This window comes from Diplotaxodon limnothrissa, linkage group LG20 (genome assembly GCF_057381915.1).
Source record: "Diplotaxodon limnothrissa isolate DT_005_m linkage group LG20, D_limnothrissa_male_GT1.1, whole genome shotgun sequence".
Classification (NCBI taxonomy): domain Eukaryota; kingdom Metazoa; phylum Chordata; class Actinopteri; order Cichliformes; family Cichlidae; genus Diplotaxodon; species Diplotaxodon limnothrissa.
The window spans coordinates 12,564,874-12,585,939 of record NC_140615.1 but is presented as its reverse complement, the minus strand read 5'-3'; the positions used below and the strand labels follow the sequence as shown (position 1 = coordinate 12,585,939).

The window sequence follows — 21,066 nt, the reverse complement described above, 5'->3', positions numbered from 1 at the left end:
CAGGAGCCTCCAGGAGACAGAGCGGGTGGTAGGCAACGAGAGATGGATGTGTTTGTCCACAGGCAGAAGGTTGGTCGTATAAATCCAACGTGAGTCGGCCAAAGTGACCCGGGTTGCACCGTCTCCCCTGGGGACGGCGTCAGCTCAGGGGACTGGTTGGCCCTGATGGTGCTTTAAATCTTCCTGCAGCCATTTCAACTGAGCATTGGCTATTTCAACTTGCTAGCCCGCGCCAGGCAAATGCTGTTGATTTATCTGCACTGCTAGTTTTTACAGAAAACAACCTATTCTTTTTGTAATCACCCCACTTGCTCAGCTAGAGGAAAAGCATGGACTCTAGAAGCTGTTCTTCTCGCTTAATGGGTAGTAATGGTCTTTCTCTCAGATAATGGTCTGGCTGGCGGGTCAGGCACTGCGTCATGCAGAGACGCTGCGTGCATTACGATAAAACCCCTGTTTGCTCAGTTGCAAGTCTCTGCAAGCCTTTGTATTGTGCACACAGAAAACAATCCGAGGCCTGGCCTATGGTCACTCCGCCTCCCACCCCCACGCAGCCAAAGCGCTCCGTCCCTTTTTCTGTCCCAGCATTGTCACTCTTTGTATTGCTGCCAGAGGTCTCTGGAAACCATTCTCCCTTATTCTCTGTTTCTCATTCTCTTTCTACTCCTTTCCCGATGATAGGGTGTTTCATCCTTGGTGTGTTTTGAATGACTCGCCGGCAGCTTGGCAGTGATTTAATATGTCACGGTGCTACATAAATCCTTTGTCTTCCCACATGCTGAAAGCGTGGCGAGCAGGATAAAGCCTGGGCTCCTGTTTCAAGGAGTAACACCCCCATCACACACATCCACAAACCAATTCCATTATGATCACGGACTGATAGGGCCAAGCGTGCCAGACCAACACTCCCCTGGAAGGAAGGAGGTGCGAGAGAGCAAATCAAACCGATCGTCTCTTCATCTGTTTCCTTGTCTCCCCTTCACATCCAAGGTCCTACTCTGAGCTGCTCTCAGCTGCCGGGCCACTGATAATATCTGTGAAGCAGATATTCCTCTTCTCTTCTCTTCTCAGCTGACATATCATAGCTATAAGACTGTTCGCCGCTAATTAAAAGATGACTTACCAACACTTTATCTAACAGGACTTAAAAAGTTTTCTTTGAAAGGAGTTGCCAGTTTGAACACAATTAATCCAGACTGTGCTGCTTTTTTCTTTTGCCAGTCAAGCGTTGTTCACTTTTTTTCCGCAGAACCAAAACTGATCACAGATGTTTTAGATTATGTTCCCTCGGAGTCTAATTACAGTTTTTCACAAATTCTAAGACACATTTCCTGAAACCTTATGGCCTTTTCTCCAAGCTTTAAACACAAGAACCAATTTTCAAACTACTTTCATAAAACCTTTGACTCTTCTAAGAAAAAACACACACACACAAAAATGCATGAAAAGCTCAAAACTACACAATATTTTTAGATAATTTGCTGTCAAAAATAATAACACTACTGAGCATTACAGTACAACAGAAATGAGGAAACACAGTCTCAGCTTTCTGGTAATTTCTTGAAGTATCATCAGAAATAGTTCTCCAAACTTCTTGAAGGACATTCAAAGCTCTTCTTTGGATCTTGGTTTGTTTTGTTCTTTGTTTGGCATCATTGTCGTGCTGAAAAATTAAGTTTTTCCAAATCAGATGCTTTCCACGTACATGGTGAATCAAACTCTCACAGTACTTTCCTGTGTTCATAGTTCCATCATTTGTTGTTAAGATCCTCGACGACACTGGATGAAATGTGGCACCAAACCATGACAGAGCCGCCACCATATTTTACAGATACATGTAGAAATTCATTGTTGCACCTTTATCCTGACCTATCTACATATTGACAATGATTTAAACCAAAATTTTTTAGTTTGTTAGTTTGGGTTCACCACTCTGTAGGAGCTTTGGTCCCTGTTTCTGTTGCTTTAGAATTGAGACCATTGAGACTATTTCTGATGAGGCTTCATTGAACAGTGGATGGATCAACTGTTCAATGAAGATCTAGACCGGGGGTAGGCAACTCCAGGCCTCGAGTGCCGGTGTCCTGCAGACTTTAGATCTGTCCTTGATCCACCAGATGATTCAAATTGCTAAATTACCTCCTCAACATGTCTTGAAGTTCTCCGGAGGCCTTGTAACGAACTAATCATTTGATTCAGGTGTGTTGATCCAGGGTGATATCTAAAGCCTGCAGGACACTGACACTCGAGGCCTGGAGTTGCCTACCCCTGATCCAGACCTTTAGATGGATCAACTAAAGGTCTAGATGCTTTCAGTGCCTCTGTCAGGCCTTTGTTGAAATATTTTTTACGTCTGCTAATTGTTCTTTTGGCCTCCACTTGTCCAGTTTCCTCAATTTCCTAAGGATACATTACACACCATACCAAGGTAATGCCAAGTTTTAGCTAATAAGTCTTTGGTAGTCACCTTTTGGTGCAAAAATACAGCTTTTTTGTGTCAAACCATGTTATCTTTTTTGTAGATTCATTTAGAGTAAAAGAAATGAGAACTAATTATGTGTTTTTGTGACAAATTGACAAACCTTTCAGTCACCCAACACATTCCTATGTTACGCGTTCGGAAACAGGAGGAAACATGAAACCCGTTTGGATTCAATCTACACATATACATTTATTTTACTTTCTCATCATGAATCGCTTTGGAAAACACTATCTAACACGATTGTGGTTAAGGTTAGGGATAAGGTTATGGTTAGGGTTAGGGCTCGAATACACGTCTGGAACGTGCGTTACCACCGGGACCGTCATTCTATTGGATTTCACCCACAACCGGGCGCATGTCATAGGGACACGGAAGGTTACCTTTCGCGTTCCCATTGGACGCCTTGGGACGTGACAAATCGTCGGTATGTTACGTGTCGAGAATGAGAATGTTCTGGTAGACAACACAGGTTAATCCCTGGAGTTAGAAAATGAAACAAAAATGAGTGAAAAAGCAGCCAATGTTCAAAGAAAAAACTCTGGAAGATCTCCAGAAAGCCTGGAGAACCACTGCTCAAGACCACCGTAAAGAAATTACAAGAGGGTGGTGGTTCAGCTCAGCGAGTTGATCAGGTGACCCGCATGCTACAAGACTAAAGCAGAAGCCTGGGTATTAATCTAACCTGTCTTCTCCTTGTCTTTCTCTTCCAGCTTCTTCTCTTCACTCTGTTATTGCTAAAAAGCCAAACGTGCATTTTTTTTTAAATGACAAAAAAAAGGTCTGGCCCCTTGGAAGCAAAATTGAACAAAAGACTTTTGAACTGGACCGTAATTGTAAGAAGTAAGACTCATAAAAGCAATATTAGCTCTGTGTGTGAAAAATACCAAAGGCGGTAGTTTCTCGAGTAAGTCGTAGCTGGCGATGTATAAATCTCCTACTAGAGGTTTCTTCTATTTGTTTTCATATTGCAGAAACATGGTCTATCACAGCTGCTCAGCAAAGATCATTGAAAATGACTGCTCTAAATTGTGCTCGTTCTTGTAGTCCTCCTCCTCCGCCTCTCAGCTTGTTGCCTTCCATTGTTAGTATCAACCTTCCACTTACCTTTGCTACCTAACATATACAAGTTTCATTACATAATTAGCAGCAACTATTCACATATTTGAGTCACCGTGTTTAAAAAAAAAAGAAAAACTACATTTCTTCTGTAGCTGTGTTTAATCTCTGCCTCCAGTGGTTAGTATTATGCATCACAGGTGCATCACTGTGGTGAAGTGTGAGAATTTCAGATTCAGAGAAAAGATTAAACGAGATCTGCAAATTGTGTCTAACTAGGTGAAAACTGTTCTGTCATTTATTCGATAAATGGAAGTTTGATAGCATGAATCAGAGAATGGGATTCTGTGCTTTAGCAAAAGTGACAAACTGTAATTCCTTCCCTGTCGTATTGTACTGTATGATATGCTGTACTGCAGTACACATTCTTCACTCTTTCTCCACAGATCCGTGCAAAAACGTTTTGAACTGCCGCGTGGAGCCTCTCACCCGCCAGCCACTGAAATTTGTGCCACTCGAGTTGTGCCCCCTAAGCGATGAGCCTCTGTGTGCCAGTGATGGCCGGACGTACCCCAGTGAGTGCGCTATGAGGGCGACGGGCATCCAGAAAGGCGTCACGCTCAGAAAGATCCATGCAGGACAGTGCACAACGCTGGGTAAGGCCGAAGCTTGTTGTCTTTAAAGTGTGCAACCCTTTCAATACAGATCCCAGAACATCTTGGAAATACATTTAGTGATGCAAGGGATAAAATTACTCAAATGCCATGACTTATATAAAGGATTCTTTTATGCTGCGTGAAACAGAGATTTAGTAGACCTTGCCCTTCTCTCCCCGTTAATAATCTAAAAAAAATGCAACATAATAAGATGAGATGAATTCAAATATTGTAATTTATCTGCGTGCAGGTATAACAGGGAGTAGCCATTTGTCTGTCTAGGTCAGAATTGTTGAACATAAGGCTCCGGGCTCTGAATCTGTCCCGCAAAGACTTCAATCTGGCTCACAGTTTCTGGTTTTGGAAAATGTGAAGGAGGGCATAGATTCTGGATTTTTTAATGAATTTTAATAGTTTTTACTTTAGCTTTTCTTGCTCACAGAGACCTCCCCCACGGCCAAAGGTTTGTATTCTTTCACTATGAGCTATAGAAAGTTCAGTTTCTACATTTCTTTCATTTCTACAGCAGCATTTATTTATCGTGTAGAAAAAGTAAGAGAAACTCTTAAAGTTGAAGTTTCATATATTAAGAAATCTCCTGCATTAAATGTGTAGTTAAATGAAAGGGCAGTTTCACTGGTCCGGCCCACTTAAGATCAAAACTGAGTGCATGTAGAATGAGTCAGACATCCCTGCTTTTGGTCTTTTGTTATTTGACTTATCCAAATTTCTGTTTCGTGGTATTTGTAAAATTCAACAATATAATATCTTTCTATATTGGTATGTGACTATGCAGAAGCTCACTTAAGTCTCATTTGTAGTCTGTTGTAGGCTGACCAATCGTATTTGAGCAGCCTTGACACGGTGTCTTAAAAAGAGCAGACTTGCTGAAGATCAGGGGTGGGCAACTCCAGGCCTCAAGGGCCGGTGTCCTGCAGGTTTTAGATATCACCCTGGGTCAACACACCAGAATCACATGATTAGTTCACTACCAGGCCTCTGGAGAACTTCAGGACATGTTGAGGAGGTCATTTAGCCATTTAAATCAGCTGTGTTGGTTCAAGGACACATCTAAAACCTGCAGGACACCAGCTCTTGAGGCCTGGAGTTGCCCACCCCGCATCTACAGCAGGTTCTAGCAGTAGGAAAAGTGACATAAATTTAAATGTCTTGTGTATCTACTGATATTTCAAGACTTTACTTTACTTACTACACAACTGTCTGCTTGATTTCAGAATCTGCATGATGGGAAACTTTGTTTGCAAATGTATTACAAGGGCCAACTAATATTAATAGTGAAGTCTGTGTTTCAGTCTGGACAAACCACTCTATTGAAACCCCAGCAAGAAAAAGGACAACAAGGAAAGCAGCCAGTGAAAATGTTTGGCTTGTCGGGGTTATATATGCGTGGTATATATGGTATCAGTGAAACCTTGCTATCGTATTACCATATATTATGCAAGAATTGAAATACTTTCAGCCAATGTTTTAACACATACAGGTAGACTAGCATCAAAATCAAACTTTAAAGCTGTGTTCCAGAGAGATAAATTACTGCCGGGTCTCGGGGTCTGTATTATATCCATGCTAGCACTAGCCTCCTCCAGCCTGATAAGAGCCCCCAGGGCTGTTATCTGTGCTATTACAACATGAGGTTTAGGCCGTAGTCAACAAAGAGCTGTCAGCCTTTACTGTATGTCTGATAGCCATCGGAGGAAATCCAATTTTCCTGGTGTGTTGTTACTGAAGTCCCACAAAGCTACAGCTCTACGGGTTTACAGCAGTAATGTGCGGAGACCCCCACCCATGTATTAAAACCCCCTGACAACACCAAGGACAGATCACCGCAGGACGTCTTTTGGTATGGTCAGCAACGGAGGCTGATACAGCCTGGTTCTTCTCTCTGCTCCGCTTGACAGGCCGATGTTAGCGTCAGGGCTTAAAATTGCCCAAATCCCAGCCTAAGTAGCGTTGTGTGTGCTGCATGAGAGTGTGTGTGCATGCAGACATGTTCATGCATGTGAGCAATGGGATGGACTTTTTTTTTTCTTCCTTTTTTCCTCCCTCTCTTTCTGCTGTGCCTTTTCAAATGAAAGAATAATTCAATTTGAAACAGAGATCCATGAAATCATATCCCTAAGCAAATTACAAATTGGTAACTAATGAAAATGGCCATTTCGACTTGTAACCATGACATTGCACATCCTTGTACCCCTTTCAGTCTGATACAGCGCCGATGTAATTAAGTGTGGCATGACAGGCTTTTAAAGAGAAGAGAAGAAGGAATTGAATTGGTGTACAAATTTGATCCACTGATCAGGAATGGAATAAATTCAAGTGCCTCCAGAACAGAGGCTTGCCTCAAATTGAATTTTCTCACTTCAGTGGCAAATTTGCCATTTCACATTACCAGTATTTCGCTTTTTCTTAATTTCCATAGTAGATTTCTGCTTAGTGAGTCAAAATGGTATGACTTTAATAGTTTAGACTTAAACATGACCCTAAAATGAAATTCATGATTATTCTTTTTGTTAAAGTTTTTGCAAAACTTTATTATTAAAGTTAGAGGGGAGCACAGGCATGCTGATCGAGTAAGGTTTTGGGGGGTATTTGCAGTCTTATTAGGTGTCCCTTCATAGTGCAGGCTACTAGATTTGCTTATTTTTTGCTAGCGGCAAACCAGAAAACTAAATGGAAATGGAAAAAACAGGCCGTTTTTTTCTTTTTAAATATCATTTTTTGGGGGGCATTTTAGCCTTTATTTGATAGTAGAGAGCTGAAGATAAACAGGAAAGTTGAGGGAGAGAGAAGGGATGTGCAGCAAAGGGCCGCAGGTCAGTCTTGAACTCGTGCTGCTGCGCTCTAGCCGTGTAACATATGGTCACCCACTCACCCACTGAGCTAAACTGGCTCCCAAACAAGCTTTTAAACTGCAGCGAAAGCTATAACTATTATAAAAAAATATGTCTAATAACTCCTCTGGTACTCACTCTCATTCATCCAGCCACTACTCTTGGCTTTAGCTATCATTTCTAGTCGATTACTCCCTGTAAAATGTAATGTGAACTTACTTTGTGGACAGTTTTGTGGCCTAATGTGCGTAGAACAGATAACCTGATGTGACAGATGGTTTGTTGCACAGAACCATCTGGGAAGCAATCCTTGTTTGTTATAGGGAAGAAAACAGCACAAAAAATACACAGCGGATGACGAGATGAACCTTCTGTATGTCAGTGTCTAGTTCAGGCGAACGTCAACCAGTCACATCAACAAACCGCAGCTAGAATCACAGTAACTTTGTAAGAACGTCTTCTTCTTGCTCATACAAAGCTGATTGGTTCAAACCACTGCAGTCACCTGGCAAGACTGGGTCTTTTGTGATTGTGTCTTTTAAGAATCCAGCATCCAAGAAAGGTTATGTAACAAATTAAGCATCAAATAATCTGCTTGACAGGAACAAATGTGGTCCGACTTCTTTTTAAGCACTACTGCCTAAACACTGGTGTGTTGGCTGATCTGAGCATGTCATTTCCAGTCTATAGAATAACTGTATGTTCCAGCGTGTGTTGTTTGTCAGAGATTGACAGCTAACATGGGCCTTCTGCAGATATACTGGAAGTATTGGCAAATAGGGTGCTGCAATCATTTTTATATATGCTGTAGAAAAAGATGCTTGGTGTAAGGACAAAATGCAATCATCACAGACTTTGCCCAACCCACTTTGTGCAGCACATGTAGCATGCCGGCTAATATATGAATCTCTGATGTGTTTCTTTCATGAATTTCTGCAAAAGCCTCTGCTAACATCACCTATCTCCATAAACAACAGTAAACATTCATATAATTACTACATGGATGATTTATAGCCTGGTTTATGTCCTTATGGTTGTATCAGCAAGTTAACACAGCAGGAAGAACAACAGGTTGACACTTCTCTAGCTTCAATTTTTTGTTGTTGTTATGTTTGCTAAGTACCTCTTCAGTGCTTTCATCTGTGATGATCAGTCTGTCATGCTGTTACAAAATTGGCAGTTGGAAACTAAAAAGCCTAATCAGTCTCTGTACACATTAAAGGAAAAAAATGAATAAATGAGTGAAAGCAGATGTTCACACATAGAGCAAAAAAGGGTCACTGAATGGTGGGTCTGTAAGGGGGGAAGGGTTAAAGTAGGGTTATCCCCTGTACAATCCAAAGAAGCTGCATTGTTTTGTTTTTCTTGCAGACGAATGCAAGGACTGTCCCTTCTATGGTGTGTGTCTGGTGGAACAGCTGAGTGCCCGCTGCTCTTGTGATCCCATCGAGTGTGACGGCACCTACAAGCCTCTGTGTGGGAAGGATGGTAACACATACACCAATGACTGTATGCGACGCAAGGCGGAGTGCCTGAGCAAGACCCCCATCGCCACCAAGCACCTAGGACCCTGTGGTGAGTAGAGCTGGAGACTAGGAAAGGGTGGGTGGTGACCTGGTGGTTGGGATTCCTCCTTCTTTGGCTTTCGCACAAACCAGTGCTGAATCCCTGTCTTGGTGTGTCTTTCTCTGTGTATTTGTAATCCAATTTCAGTCTGTTTTTCCTGCTGAAGAGTCTAGGCTGATGGTACGTTCGTCTGTACTTAAAACTTTCCTGAAAAGTATCTGAAACGGTTGGGTGATGTCCTCTGAGTGGGGGAGGGGTGGGGTGTACATTCAGAAAGGATGGGTGTGCCAAAAAACAAAAACGGTGCCTTCAATTCGTCACCCATTCACCTCCCATCCATCTCCTCACCCCTGTCACGCTTCATCCCAGCATCTCAAACAGACAACCAAAATGAAACGCCACCTTCATGTTTCATTCATCCGCCCTCCGTCTTCTACTCCTTCACTGGTGCCAGTCTTCCACTTCAGTGGCTTTTGTCGTTTTTTCCTCCCTTGTCTTTGTCTTTTTGTCTTGTGTGCTCTTCTTGCATAAAAAAAGCTATTCTTTCTTGTTTCAGTGCGTCAGTCAGTCTGTCTGTCTATGTCCATTTGGCCGGCTTCCCGGTTGTCTGGCTGCAGGTGGCAAGTGGGGTCACCCAGTGGGCGACCTCATCAAGCGGATTCTCAGGGGTGAAGCCCTTCCCCTCGCTCCGTGCGGACCTAACAGGAGGGGTCTTGTACTGCTGTCTTTTTCCTCTCACTCTTTCTGTCTCTCTGTGTGTCTTTGTGGCATTAATGTCTTTTCCTTCTGTTTACCCTCCAGCAAAGGTGTGATCCCTGAGGTTGGAGAAGTCTCCCTCTCTCCTCTCTGTGTTTTATTTTCAACCTAACCTGCCTAACCGATGCATACCTCTGATTAATCTCCTATTGCATGTTCAAAGTGCACGCCAGATCCCAACCTAACAGCTTCCCAAACAATCCCCCCCCCCCCGCTCCATCAATCAGGATTGTGTCGTAAAAAGCTTGCAACAATGCACCAAACCACGTGTAAGCATGATTCCTGCAGTAGGGCTGGAGTTCAGCTGCATTTTAATGAAACATTTTATATCCTACAAAATACGATCATTCAGGTATGTGAGGATTTAAAATTCATTTCTGGATTGAACAGAAACCCAGTGAAGGGCTGAAGTATATGGTAGCACTAGTAGTAGTTCTACTAGTAGTAGTAGTAATTATAGTTTAATCATATTTTACACAGCTTTTTTTAGAATGTGTTATTTAGCTAGAAAATTAAAATTTTGTGCAAATCTGCATTTATGTCTTCTAGAACTGATGTTGCTAAATCAGAAAAATGAAGCCACTCGATTTTGCTTTGGTATAGACACTGTCTAGCGGAGCGCATGTTAATTACGCAGAGAACATCCTTAGTGAAAACATTAAAAGACTGAGGTCAGGGTGGCTGTATGTGTAGGTAACACAAGAGGTTTCTCCTGTTGTACATCAGCTTCTTAACGGTCAACACCATCACCACAACCCTGCCTATCCTTAACCATCCCCTTCACTTTAGTTTACTTGCTATAATTTCTCTGTTAAGCTTAAACCGTCTCACGGTGGCACAGATATTGTGAAAAATAAATGATTTTCAAAACATTAAACACTGTAATTGAACAAAATCCGATTTAATGCGGAGCTGCCCCATATCAACATTCTTGCTGGTGAAAGTCTGCCAGCTGAATGTATTGTGAATTGCTCTTTGTTAATAAAAGAAGAATGAAGAGATTTGTTAGCCTCTAAGCTTAGTGAGCCAACCTTAAGCTGCACACACTTCATTCAAGGTTCGGTGTGTAAAGCAGGTTGGCAGGATTTCAACCGATATCATAAGATGTTCAAGGCCCATTCTGTTCTCGGCACTGACACGCTCTGTCTAGCGTGTTTCCTCGTGTTAAAGGGCTGATTTAAAGGGTTGATTCACCCAAATTAAGATGACATCTGTTTTAAAGCTGTAGCGCAGAATGCACCAATATTTTTAATCATGTGTCATTTACGTATCCGAGTGTCTCTGTGATCATTTTTAGAGATGATTTGAAGACCTCGTCTTGAGTTAATCTTTTTCAGAGTCAGGGTTTTTTTTTTTTTTGCTCTTTCCCATCACAACGCTGATAGCCCAGCATGCGTGATAAAGCTGGAGTAATCTGCTCATGCTTTTCGGTGTGACATTACCTCAAACAAGAAATCCGCCCAACAGACGCGTTGTGTAATCACGTTCAGAGTTGCTGTCCGCATTTTTATTGTTGTTGCGACAGAGGCCGATAAAACGAGAGAAATCCGTCCATCCTCTAGGCACTGGGGCGAAGCTGAATACCAAAGTTATCTCCAGTCGTCAGCGTCAGGAGACACCAAAACTCATTTGCATTATTCGGCCGTCTGAGCTGTGAATAAATTAAATAGTGGAAATGGCAGCGCGAGCGCTTATATATTTTGCTCTGTTTCATTATTTCTGGCAAATGCTGCCTCAGTTCAGCCCCCTCCCCTCCCTCGTTTGTTTCGCTCTTTTTTTTTTCTCCCTCCTCGCTCTTCATCCTTTCCTCCCTTCCACTGCGCATCGCAGCCGTCAGCGGATGGTACTATGTTTCTTTAATGCATTTTTATTGACATTTGCATATTTTTCAAAACACAGCGCCACAAACGCCACCGCCCCCCGATACGGTTTTAATTAAACATCAAAAGAGGCAAGCCTAGGTGCCCACTGAGACTGTTGGTTTAGTCAGACAGATGATATGCATGCAAGGAGTGTGTGTGTGTGTGTGTGTCGGTGTTTCCATGTGTTTAATCACATTAGAACTCTCACTCTTAATTTTTCTTTTTCTTTCTTTCTTAAATGAAACTATATTCAACCTTGTAGCGTGTAGATCTCTCACTGTAAACCAAAAAAGATTCACCTGACAGATGCACATAATTTAAGGATGTGAGCATCTTCCGAACTGACTTCCAAAGCACTGAGTTCTCTTAAGAATCAATCGATAGCCTATCAGAACGCACGTGCCAACACACTTGCAGCCATGACAGTACTGTCAAAGGTCAAATCAGAATGAGAGCTGTGTCAAACAGTCCCACGCACTCAGTTGCCCACCATGTCAAGATTATAGGCAAAGTTTCATGTATCTGATCAATTAAATGAGTGGTATTTAATAATTTTTGAGCTTTTTCATTTCATTCTCTTGTTTCACTGGTTGAGTGGTGGGTTAGGTGGAGTGATCGATCACTCTGCCAGCTGTCAAACGGATGAAATTCTCCAGTTTTGACACAGTCATAAATCTCTTCTCATGTGGGTGACAGCCCTTAATGTCACCCCTCCCCTGCCCGTACTCACCCCCACAATGGATTGTGCTGTAAAGAAACCCAACATGTCTATAACGTCCTGACGGCTGTCCTCCCTAGGGGGGAAAAACCCCCAAATTGATTGATATCCAAACCTTCAATTTAGAGATGAAGATACCACGTGACGTTTAGCTGATTTACTTAAGTCCAGACAGAGTCACAAATCTTCCAGAGGTCTGTAAACACGCGAATGACTTTTGCTGGAAATGAATCAGAGTAGACTGCTGGGAAGGAGGACGGACAGGTCAGCAGCCTTGGTTTCTAAGATGGAAACATAAGAGTCGTTTGGCACCAACAGAGGAAAAGATCTATCAACTTTTAAAGAGGTTCAATTATTTACTGGACTTTGTGTGACTTATTCATAGACCAGGTTGCTGTTCTACAGTACACACACACAGTTTTAATAGCAGGTTAAAACATAATTGCAACCCCGACGTGCAGTCGAACTTGCCTTCATCCGACGTTTGAATAAAATGCAAGAAAATGTCTGCAGTGGTTAATTTGAGATTGATTGTAAATCTCCACAGATGGCCTCTGTTAAGTGTTTCACACTACACAAGAATATTTTTAGGCTAATGCAAAGAAATCCTGTTTTTCTTCCCCTCTGTCCTCTATGATGTCAGCACAGCAGGCTATCAGCAGAAACTAAGCAAGGAAGTGTGCATGTAGCGTGGTCTGTTGCAGAAATGTTCTTGTATTTTCAGCTATATTTAGAGGACCGAGCAATGATGGGAGACTCTTTGATGTTTGAGTCTATTGTATTCTGATTCTATAAAATTTCCCCATTGATAAAAGTGATGTGAAATAACAGAGCAACTTAAAGTGCTAGCTCCTGTATTTACGAAGTATATTTGCTATGCCTTTCTGCCAAAAAAGACACTGAGTCAATCTGAAGCTGAAAACCAAAAAAGCAACACGAGACAGCCCATTAATTGGAAGAAAGTATCTTTTCAACAACTTTTTTTCCCCACATAAATGATTGTGCTTGTTAAAATGCCTTTAAAAAAAGGAATCTATTTATTTGATATGAGGGAACCAGACTGTGTGTAAAATTAATTACTTTTGCAGTGAAAATGCATAATTAAATCTTTGCCTTCTCTCCTCTATCTTGGCCCAAAGTTGCGCTGCAGCTTACTTCCTGCCCAGCGGGCATGCTATTTTGGTGCATATTCAGTAGTAATCAATGGAAAAGACTACAGGAGTGCATAGCTGCTCACCACAGGTCCCTGGAGCCCGTTCATGTACTAGCCTCACGTCTGGTATTAACAGAATACGAAGTAGAGAGGGCCCTCTGAATTGGTGGTTATGTTGTTCATAAAACAAAAATACAAGCAGCAGTGTTGCTTTTTAGCACATAAAGGAGAATGATTCAGTAAAATCAGTAACACAAGGCAGCCTATTAGAAACACACGCACACATAAACAATGAGTGAACAAATGAAGGAGCTGGTTTTGAGGACACAAAATCTTTATCCGCGGCTCTTTTGTCATTTCGTGTGTACACAGCTGTGTGCGAGAGAGCGAGCGAGCGCAATCACAAGTGCAGAAAAGCTCACGCAAGTGCAAGTTGCTTGAAATGTGTTGCCTGTCGCCTCTGGAGGTTAACACAAAATCACTCAGTGGAAGACACATTGTCATTGACAAAGAGCTCTGCAAAGCAGGAAAGAAAAAAATCTGTCACCTTAGGTGTCAAGACTTTGTGCAGAATATTTTATCATTTGCATGTTTATTTGATGAGCATCTCCCCCCTGTGCGTTTGTGATTGGACTAACAAACAGTCGCGAAGCCTGAGTGTGTAAGTCAGCCTGAGATCACCAGTGCTGTTATTGCTAATCAAGTTAATTAGAGGAAGTGCCGCGGGAGCCTGATTGACGGCAGCTAGGGACCGCCGGTCCACTTACTGCGGCCCGCAGGCTGTCATTGAGCAGAAATTGCAGAGAAATGTGGGTCAACGGGGTGTCAGGAGTGACTTGAGGCGGGCTTGGTGTTCCGTTGGGGTGTGATCAGCCATGCAGTTCTTTCAATTTCAACAGTTTTCTTTTCATTTTTTAAAAAATGTCTTCCTAGGCCTTCCTCGTGCTGTAGCTCCTGATTTGATCGGAGATGCAGTAAGTGAAGCGAACTGGTGTGCCGTTTTTTCTTTACTTTTTTAAACTTCCTGCAACATACACACCCTAATGACTAGATCACCACCTTTTTTGGATTAGACCAACAATATTTGCGTATCATCTCATCTCTGACGGATATATCTCAAAAGATCAGGGGATGCCAGCTTGTGTCCCCTCCCCGTGTTATTTTTGCTCGTCTCTATTTTGAAGAGCAACACATTCTTAGTTGTACAAGCACAAAGAGGCTTCGACTCACCTCCTGCCTGTGATAAGTATTCAGTGGTAGACAGACACAGCCTGCGGGTATGCCTTTTGCTGTATGCTAATATAGCCTTTTCTCTGCACCTCCCTCTCCCTCGACTAATATGATACATAAATGTTTTTAATGTGAGGGAGGTAAAGGGAGTCGGATCAAAGCCCTGGCAGTGGAGACACACAGAAGGCGGGATTTTGCTGCAGATTGGCTGCACCCTATTGGAATCCTGTGTTGTAATGGGTTGTAGGGCTGCCACGATTTGTCGACTAGTCACGATTACGTCGACTATCAAAATCGTCGACGACTGATTTAATAGTCGACGCGTCGTTTGAAACTTTGTACGATCACAAAAGACGCAGGAATAAGTGGCAGGATTTAAGAGTGTAATAACGGACTGAAACAGAAGATGGCAGCATTGCATGTACAAGGATGTCAGCTACCGTTAAACCCCGAAGAAGAAGAAGAAGCAGCTGTGTCCCAGAATTCATAGCGCGGCCCAGCGCAGTTTCCAACAATGGCGGCAGCTAGTTAGTTTTAATGTTACTCTTATTATTCTTTCTGGGTCACAAAATAAACGTTTAACATATTTTCAGGCGAGAATGTAGCTGTGTAAACCTCAAATATCTGCTCAGTTTATCAGGACACCACATATTTTCAAAAGCGCTCCGACGTTTTCGGAGACATCTGTTACCCACTAGCTCGTTAGCGAGCCGGGGGCTAGGCTCACTAGCGCCGTGAGAACACCGGACTCCCCGCAAATCGTTTTCAAACCCACCTCCGTCTTTCGCTACTCAGGTTAAATATATATGAGTCACTTAGATAACTTAAAATGTTATTGTTTGGCTTTTTTTTTTTAGTATTTTATTTGTTCCTGAGTAAATCAGTTTGTCTGAGATTAAAGTTATAGTTTTTACACAGCTGAATAAACGTCAAGCAGACAGCTGATTATCAGAAGTGTGAGATGCTCCAGAATATACTCCAGTGTCCTGTTATATTTTAGATAGCAAGGAGTTTATTAAACTTCACCGAAACAATCTGCAAATTTCATTAAAATTTAATAAACTATCATCTTGTCTTTATTTTTAGTTAGCACAGACCTTAAACACTTAAAGCTGTAAGCTAATGATAGTTATATAAGAGCAGATGCTGCTGGTGCAATAAGCTGTAGTTTTACGTCTAATGGATGATGATCTGATTAGTCGACTAATCGCAAAAATAATCGGTGACTAGTCGACTATCAAAATAATCGTTTGTGGCAGCCCTAATGGGTTGCAGTTGTAGGTGATTATTCCTGCCAGTTGGCCACTGCAAGCATCACCTGGATTACACTGATTCACTGCCCTGCATAATATAGGGAATGATTTGGAATTGCACACAGACCCGAGGGGGGAAAAGTCCAATTAACATATGTATGAGCTGAGCGGAGATGGGAGGAAACGCTCGCCAAAATAATCTCCCAGCATTTCAGCGACATGTTACGGTGGGGTTAACAGTGTGGGCCCGCTGACTGCAGCAGCCACAGTCACAGCTGAGTCTGACCGGAGCGCGCCGTGCCATCGCGCAACCTAACAAGGAGCCGTTAAGCTTTATAAGCAGCACTGTGGTGTCCTTGGCACTTTATCTGTCATATAACTCCACTAAGTGAGCAATAATAAGACTTCAGGCAGACAGGTAAGCAATCAGGGAATCAGAGGAACGTGTCCTCTCAATATTTGACGTGGTCTGCTAGTGACACTGCGGCCTAACCCGAAGTAATCCCCTCCTGAGTCCTGAAGTGGAGGCATGCTATTAAAATACCGCACTAATTAAAATGGATAAATTTACATGCCTCCTAGCAGGAGAGGATACAGACTGAGGCGACACCCGGAATGTAAAGTCCTGTCAGCCGGTGTGGTAGTACAGAAACAGAGCAGATTACACACTAGCAGAGCTGAATCCTTGATTGGAGAATAGAGAGAGGGAAAAGTATTCGTGCCTTTTTTCTTCTCCTTCCACTTTTCTCTATCCATGAGAGACAATTCACTGCACCTGCTCAGCCACTAAAACAATGCCTTGGCTACTGTGCTATGTGTTTGGCACCTCCCATCTAACTGTCAAGCTAATTTTCGTGCATAAAACAGAACACTTTAAAGCCAGAAACTATAGTGTATTCTGGACTTGCCTGAAAGAAGGACTGATACATGCATGAAGAGATGGATTTTTCTATTTGGGAGAAGACCAGAGAGCGAAAGAGAGCTGGAAAAGGCTTGTGAGCGACCAAGCTTAGGCCCGCCATTTCAAAGCTTCTCCCTGCATCCAAGGGAAAGTAAAAAGACAGCTTCAGTTCTTTTTTTAACTTTGTCACAAGATTCTTTTTACACTTGGGGAGATTGTCTTTTTTTTCACCCTCGTATATTGTCTCCAGTTAATAAATCAGGCAGAAATTTTGCCCCCCAGAGGTGGAGGATGATAAAAAAAATAGTTTTGGAGGGGAATTCTTTCATCTTTTTTATGAGTGTGAAACAAAGAGAATGGGAGACAAAGGCCTTATCGGAGGCTGCAGTTGTGTTTTAGGAGCCCGTCCTTGGGAAGTGGGCTGGTGAACTTTAATGCAGGCCAAGGTTGTACAGTTAAGCTCGGATCACAAGCGTACAACGGTTACACGCACTTGGAGACACACACACACAGACACAAGGCGTTGAAATGAGATCACAGGGAATCAATTGTTTTTGAAGCGGCACCGAATTAAGCGGCATTGAGCAGCTTTCATATTTATGTGGCACCTCCGAGCTCTTTTGAAAAGCCAGCTCGCCTTCCCAACGCAGAAATCAATAACGGTGTTTCACCCTTTAATCTGAGAGCGCCCGCGCTCGAGATCGGGAAAGATTTGCTCAATTACAGTTGTGGGAAAAAAGTAGGCGGTCGTGGACAAACTATGTTACATCTGCTCTCATTTTTATTTTAATATCTGCAGTTCAGCTCAGGAGTGATCATAATTCAGACAGATGAGCCAAATGATCTGTCTTATGTAGATAACACTGATCTTTATCCCACATACCCCCTTTCTTTCATCAGAGTGCAACAAGCTAATTGCCACCGTCTGCGTTATCAGTTGATAATTTCCCCCCTCGTGTTAGCGCTACGAGTTGAGGCTCAGCTGAACATCCCTGAGCTGATAAATGAATCATGGGGCTTCGCACATGCCAAGTCAGCCCCCCACCCACAACACCCCCCGTGTTACTATCTAATCCCATAATGGTCTCAATAATGATGGAGCCATGGGTGGCGTCATTACAAAGGGCAGTTTCCATGACAGCACCTCTACTCATCTAACCAAAGCTCACAAGAAGGGTGGCGCAGAAGGAGGAAGCAAGTTTTGTTTCGCTTTGGTTGTGAAACGGCACCACTTTCCATTTCAACCACGGCTTCTCATCAGAAACTATTTGATGCCTCCGTCTGCGTTTTCCTCTAATCTGCAGACACACCACATTTAGCAGAGGGATCCGTTCCTCATGCGTGAAACTTTCTAAATGAAAACCACTACGGTGCCAGGCTATCATCTTTCGCTCGCTCTCGTTACCGGAGTGCGCACCATCCCACCTAAGGCTTCAATCTTCCGACCGTCGGGCTGAGCCGGCAGCGCTCGCGCACGCATGCCGGCGCCCCCGACTCAGAGAGCACACGATGCCATATAATATTTTCCCTGGTACATAAAGCTTTAAAGAAGTGATGGGATGGGAGGCTGTGATCAAAGCGTTGTTCACGCCCATTTTTTTCGTCAGGTTTTCACTCTGTTCTGATCAAGTCAGGTTTTATCGGCCCTGGCCTACACCCATCTGCCGCTACCAGAACCATGGGTACAAAATCCTGTCCTCGTTTTAATGAAGTCATGCTGGAGTTAGCGTGTGAGGAGAAAAGACTGAGGCAGACACCTCTCTCTGATGTTCACATTTCATATCTGCCTCTGCCCAGGAGCTTGCCTTTTTTGAATTATTAAGCAGAGGGCTCTTTCTTCTTTTCGCCTATTTCTTTCTCTTTTTAATTCTCTCACTCTCTCAAAAAGCAAACTCTATCCCTGGTGCTCTTCCTTTTCTTGCTCCTGCATGTCAGTTCAACCAGCTTTGGCTGAAGCAATGGCTCTCACTGAGATGCAAATGGCAGCCTTTGAAGGGGCACACTGGGAACGTCAATTAATCCAGGCGTTTACGCGCAGGAAAAAAAAAAAAGGCAGTGCAACCATTGTTCGTAGGCTGTTTCATCTCTATTGTGCTACAGGGACATGTTTTTATCCACTGTCCTTGTGCCTCTGGATTCCGTGGACTCTTCAAAGATTCAGGATACATCAGGATAGGTACAAAGGCAAGGAAATGACATAGGAAACTAAGGAAGTTGAGGTGACACAGGACTAGGGCTGCATTGCATATTCCATCATATCTCTGTTTCTCCCTAAACCCTTTCTAACACAAAAACCAGCGTTTCTATTTGTAGCGATATTCTAACTTACCTCACTATCACCTGTGCTCTTTTGCAACCCCAGACTTCTCTCCAACCTCAACTTTATATTCTCCCCGACCACTAAGGCTGTACTGTTTGCTACCATGCCTCTAACTGTGATCTCTGTCTCTTGGGTGGTCGGCCTTCAGATCTCAACATACCGAGCCCGTGCTTGCATGTAGCGTGCAGTCACGGGGCAGAGTGTGTGGTCAAGAACAACGAAGCGGTGTGCGAGTGTTCCGAAGCCTGCCCGCAAACGTCCGACCCCGTGTGCGGATCCGACGGCCAGACCTACGGCAGCCCCTGCGAGATGCGATTGATGGGTTGTGCGCTGCAGAAGGAAATCAGCATCCAACACAAAGGACCCTGCGGTGAGTACTCACTGTCACAAAACCCAAATATAAAAGTGCTTGCATCTCAGTAATGAATTTCAAATTAGCGTCATGCTCGTACGGTCACATTGCCCCATGCAGTCAGCTATAGTGAGGAGACATGACTGTGAAATGCTGTGAATCATAGCTTACAGACATGGAAGGATCTCGGAATATGATTTAGCAAATTAATTAATAGCACCACAATGCGGAGAGGCAAAATTATAATCCACAGACGTTAACAATTAACACACATAACTTTATATTCATGTGTGACCCCACTGGGAGCCGTTTCAAATCCAGCAAAGGCAAATCAATACTTAACACACTGATGAATTTCATGATCCCTTGTCCGTTACTCTTTATCTGTTCCTCTGTGCTCATCATCAGCCCTTCTATAGCAACACCACAACTCCAATTTGCCTGTTTTGACCTTTAAGTGAAGATGCACTTTGCTTTTGATGAAACAGAGCGCGGTGCATATTTTTCTGTAATTGGCTACATGAGTCACTTGGCTTTGTCTTTCACTGCCGGAGTATCAGCTAGTCATTAGTATACCAGCGACAGTGGAGCTTCAAGTGGTAAAAATATCTCTATACCCACTATGCTGGCACACAGCCATATGGACAGGTTTTTGCAGCTTGGTAAAGCCACTCAGTGAGTACTCTGTGGCATAATGCCATTTTGCAACGCCAATTTTCCCATGGACTCTAATTGGTTATTGAGTATTCTTGCTTGTCTACAATCAAGTCATTCACTTTTTACTCAAACTGGGCAGAAGTACAGTGGCTGTTAGCCCCATGGCCAGACTGTCTGTGTAACTCAATTTTAATGCAATAGATTTTTTTTCCTGCATATTTTGACGACAGCAAAAGTCTGTTGGCCTCTGCAGTACTGTATTTGTGGATGAGATGAGCAGTTTCAAACATGATGAGTGCAGCACAATCAGTTTGGTCTTCGTGATCTAAAGTGTGAAAAGATTTTATGGTTGTTACTTATTTATTTATTTTATTTTTTGCACAAAGGAACCAAAGTCTTTTAACAGAGCTCGTTTTTTTAGAGTTTTATACTTAGAATGACAGAGTTAGTTCCTGGAGAGTTGCTATGTGGACTCTCTGCCTGCCTGTGTACTACATCTATCATCCTCCCCTCCCAGCTTTCTCTTAATTGAACTCCAGCGTGTAAGGATGTATGCCGCAGAGAAACAGATCTAAAGCAGTGTTCAGTTGGTGGGCAGGCACGTCAGTGCCATACCACAGGTAGACGGCTTGGAGTCCCTCCGCGGTAATGAATAGTCTTTATTTTAAAAAGCGAGAGGCAGGATGAGCTGGCGGGGCTGAGGGACTCTGTGTGTAATCCAGCACTATGGATGGTTCTTGGCTCCCAGAGGAACAGGCCTGCGTCAGCGCAATGGTGCCATAAAAATGCTGAGGCATTGGCTTGCCAAGTGCGAGCCAGCCGAGAAATGATGGCGATGATAATGTGGGTTATTTCTGGGCTGTTTGCACAGCTTTACTGGGCTTTTATTCAGCACCATAACAACTGACTGACTTAAGCTATTATCTCACCTAATTATCACCAGCTATTCCCTTCACTAATATACTATACAGGTTCACGAGGCAGAAAAGGAGCGAAACAATATGTGCTGCCTTCAGGTGGAGTCGGAAGAATAGGAATTAACTGTTAAAGATATATGAAGGTATATGAAAGAAGGTGAATAAAATGAGAATGTCTGACCTTTGCACTGCAGAAGAGCAGCAGCACTGGTGATAATTAGGCTTACAAAATATACAGACTGTGCAAAAGTCTCGAGCCCCCCCTCATTTCTTTAGATTTTATTTCCAAGGAGCCAGACCTTCTTATATACAGTATGTGTTTTTTCTTTGTCAGT

General features: G+C 43.0%; 1 protein-coding gene across 2 annotated transcripts in view; it reads left to right on the top strand.

The window, feature by feature from the left end:
- Positions 1-21,066, top strand: part of agrn (agrin) — a 174,209-nt gene that overhangs the window by 81,105 nt on the left and 72,038 nt on the right. For both annotated transcript variants that reach the window (XM_085345367.1, XM_085345366.1), the window contains 3 exons: positions 3,985-4,194; positions 8,418-8,621; positions 18,954-19,175. In XM_085345367.1, coding sequence (XP_085201493.1) covers positions 3,985-4,194; positions 8,418-8,621; positions 18,954-19,175 — 636 coding nt within the window. The remainder of the gene's footprint in view (positions 1-3,984; positions 4,195-8,417; positions 8,622-18,953; positions 19,176-21,066) is intronic.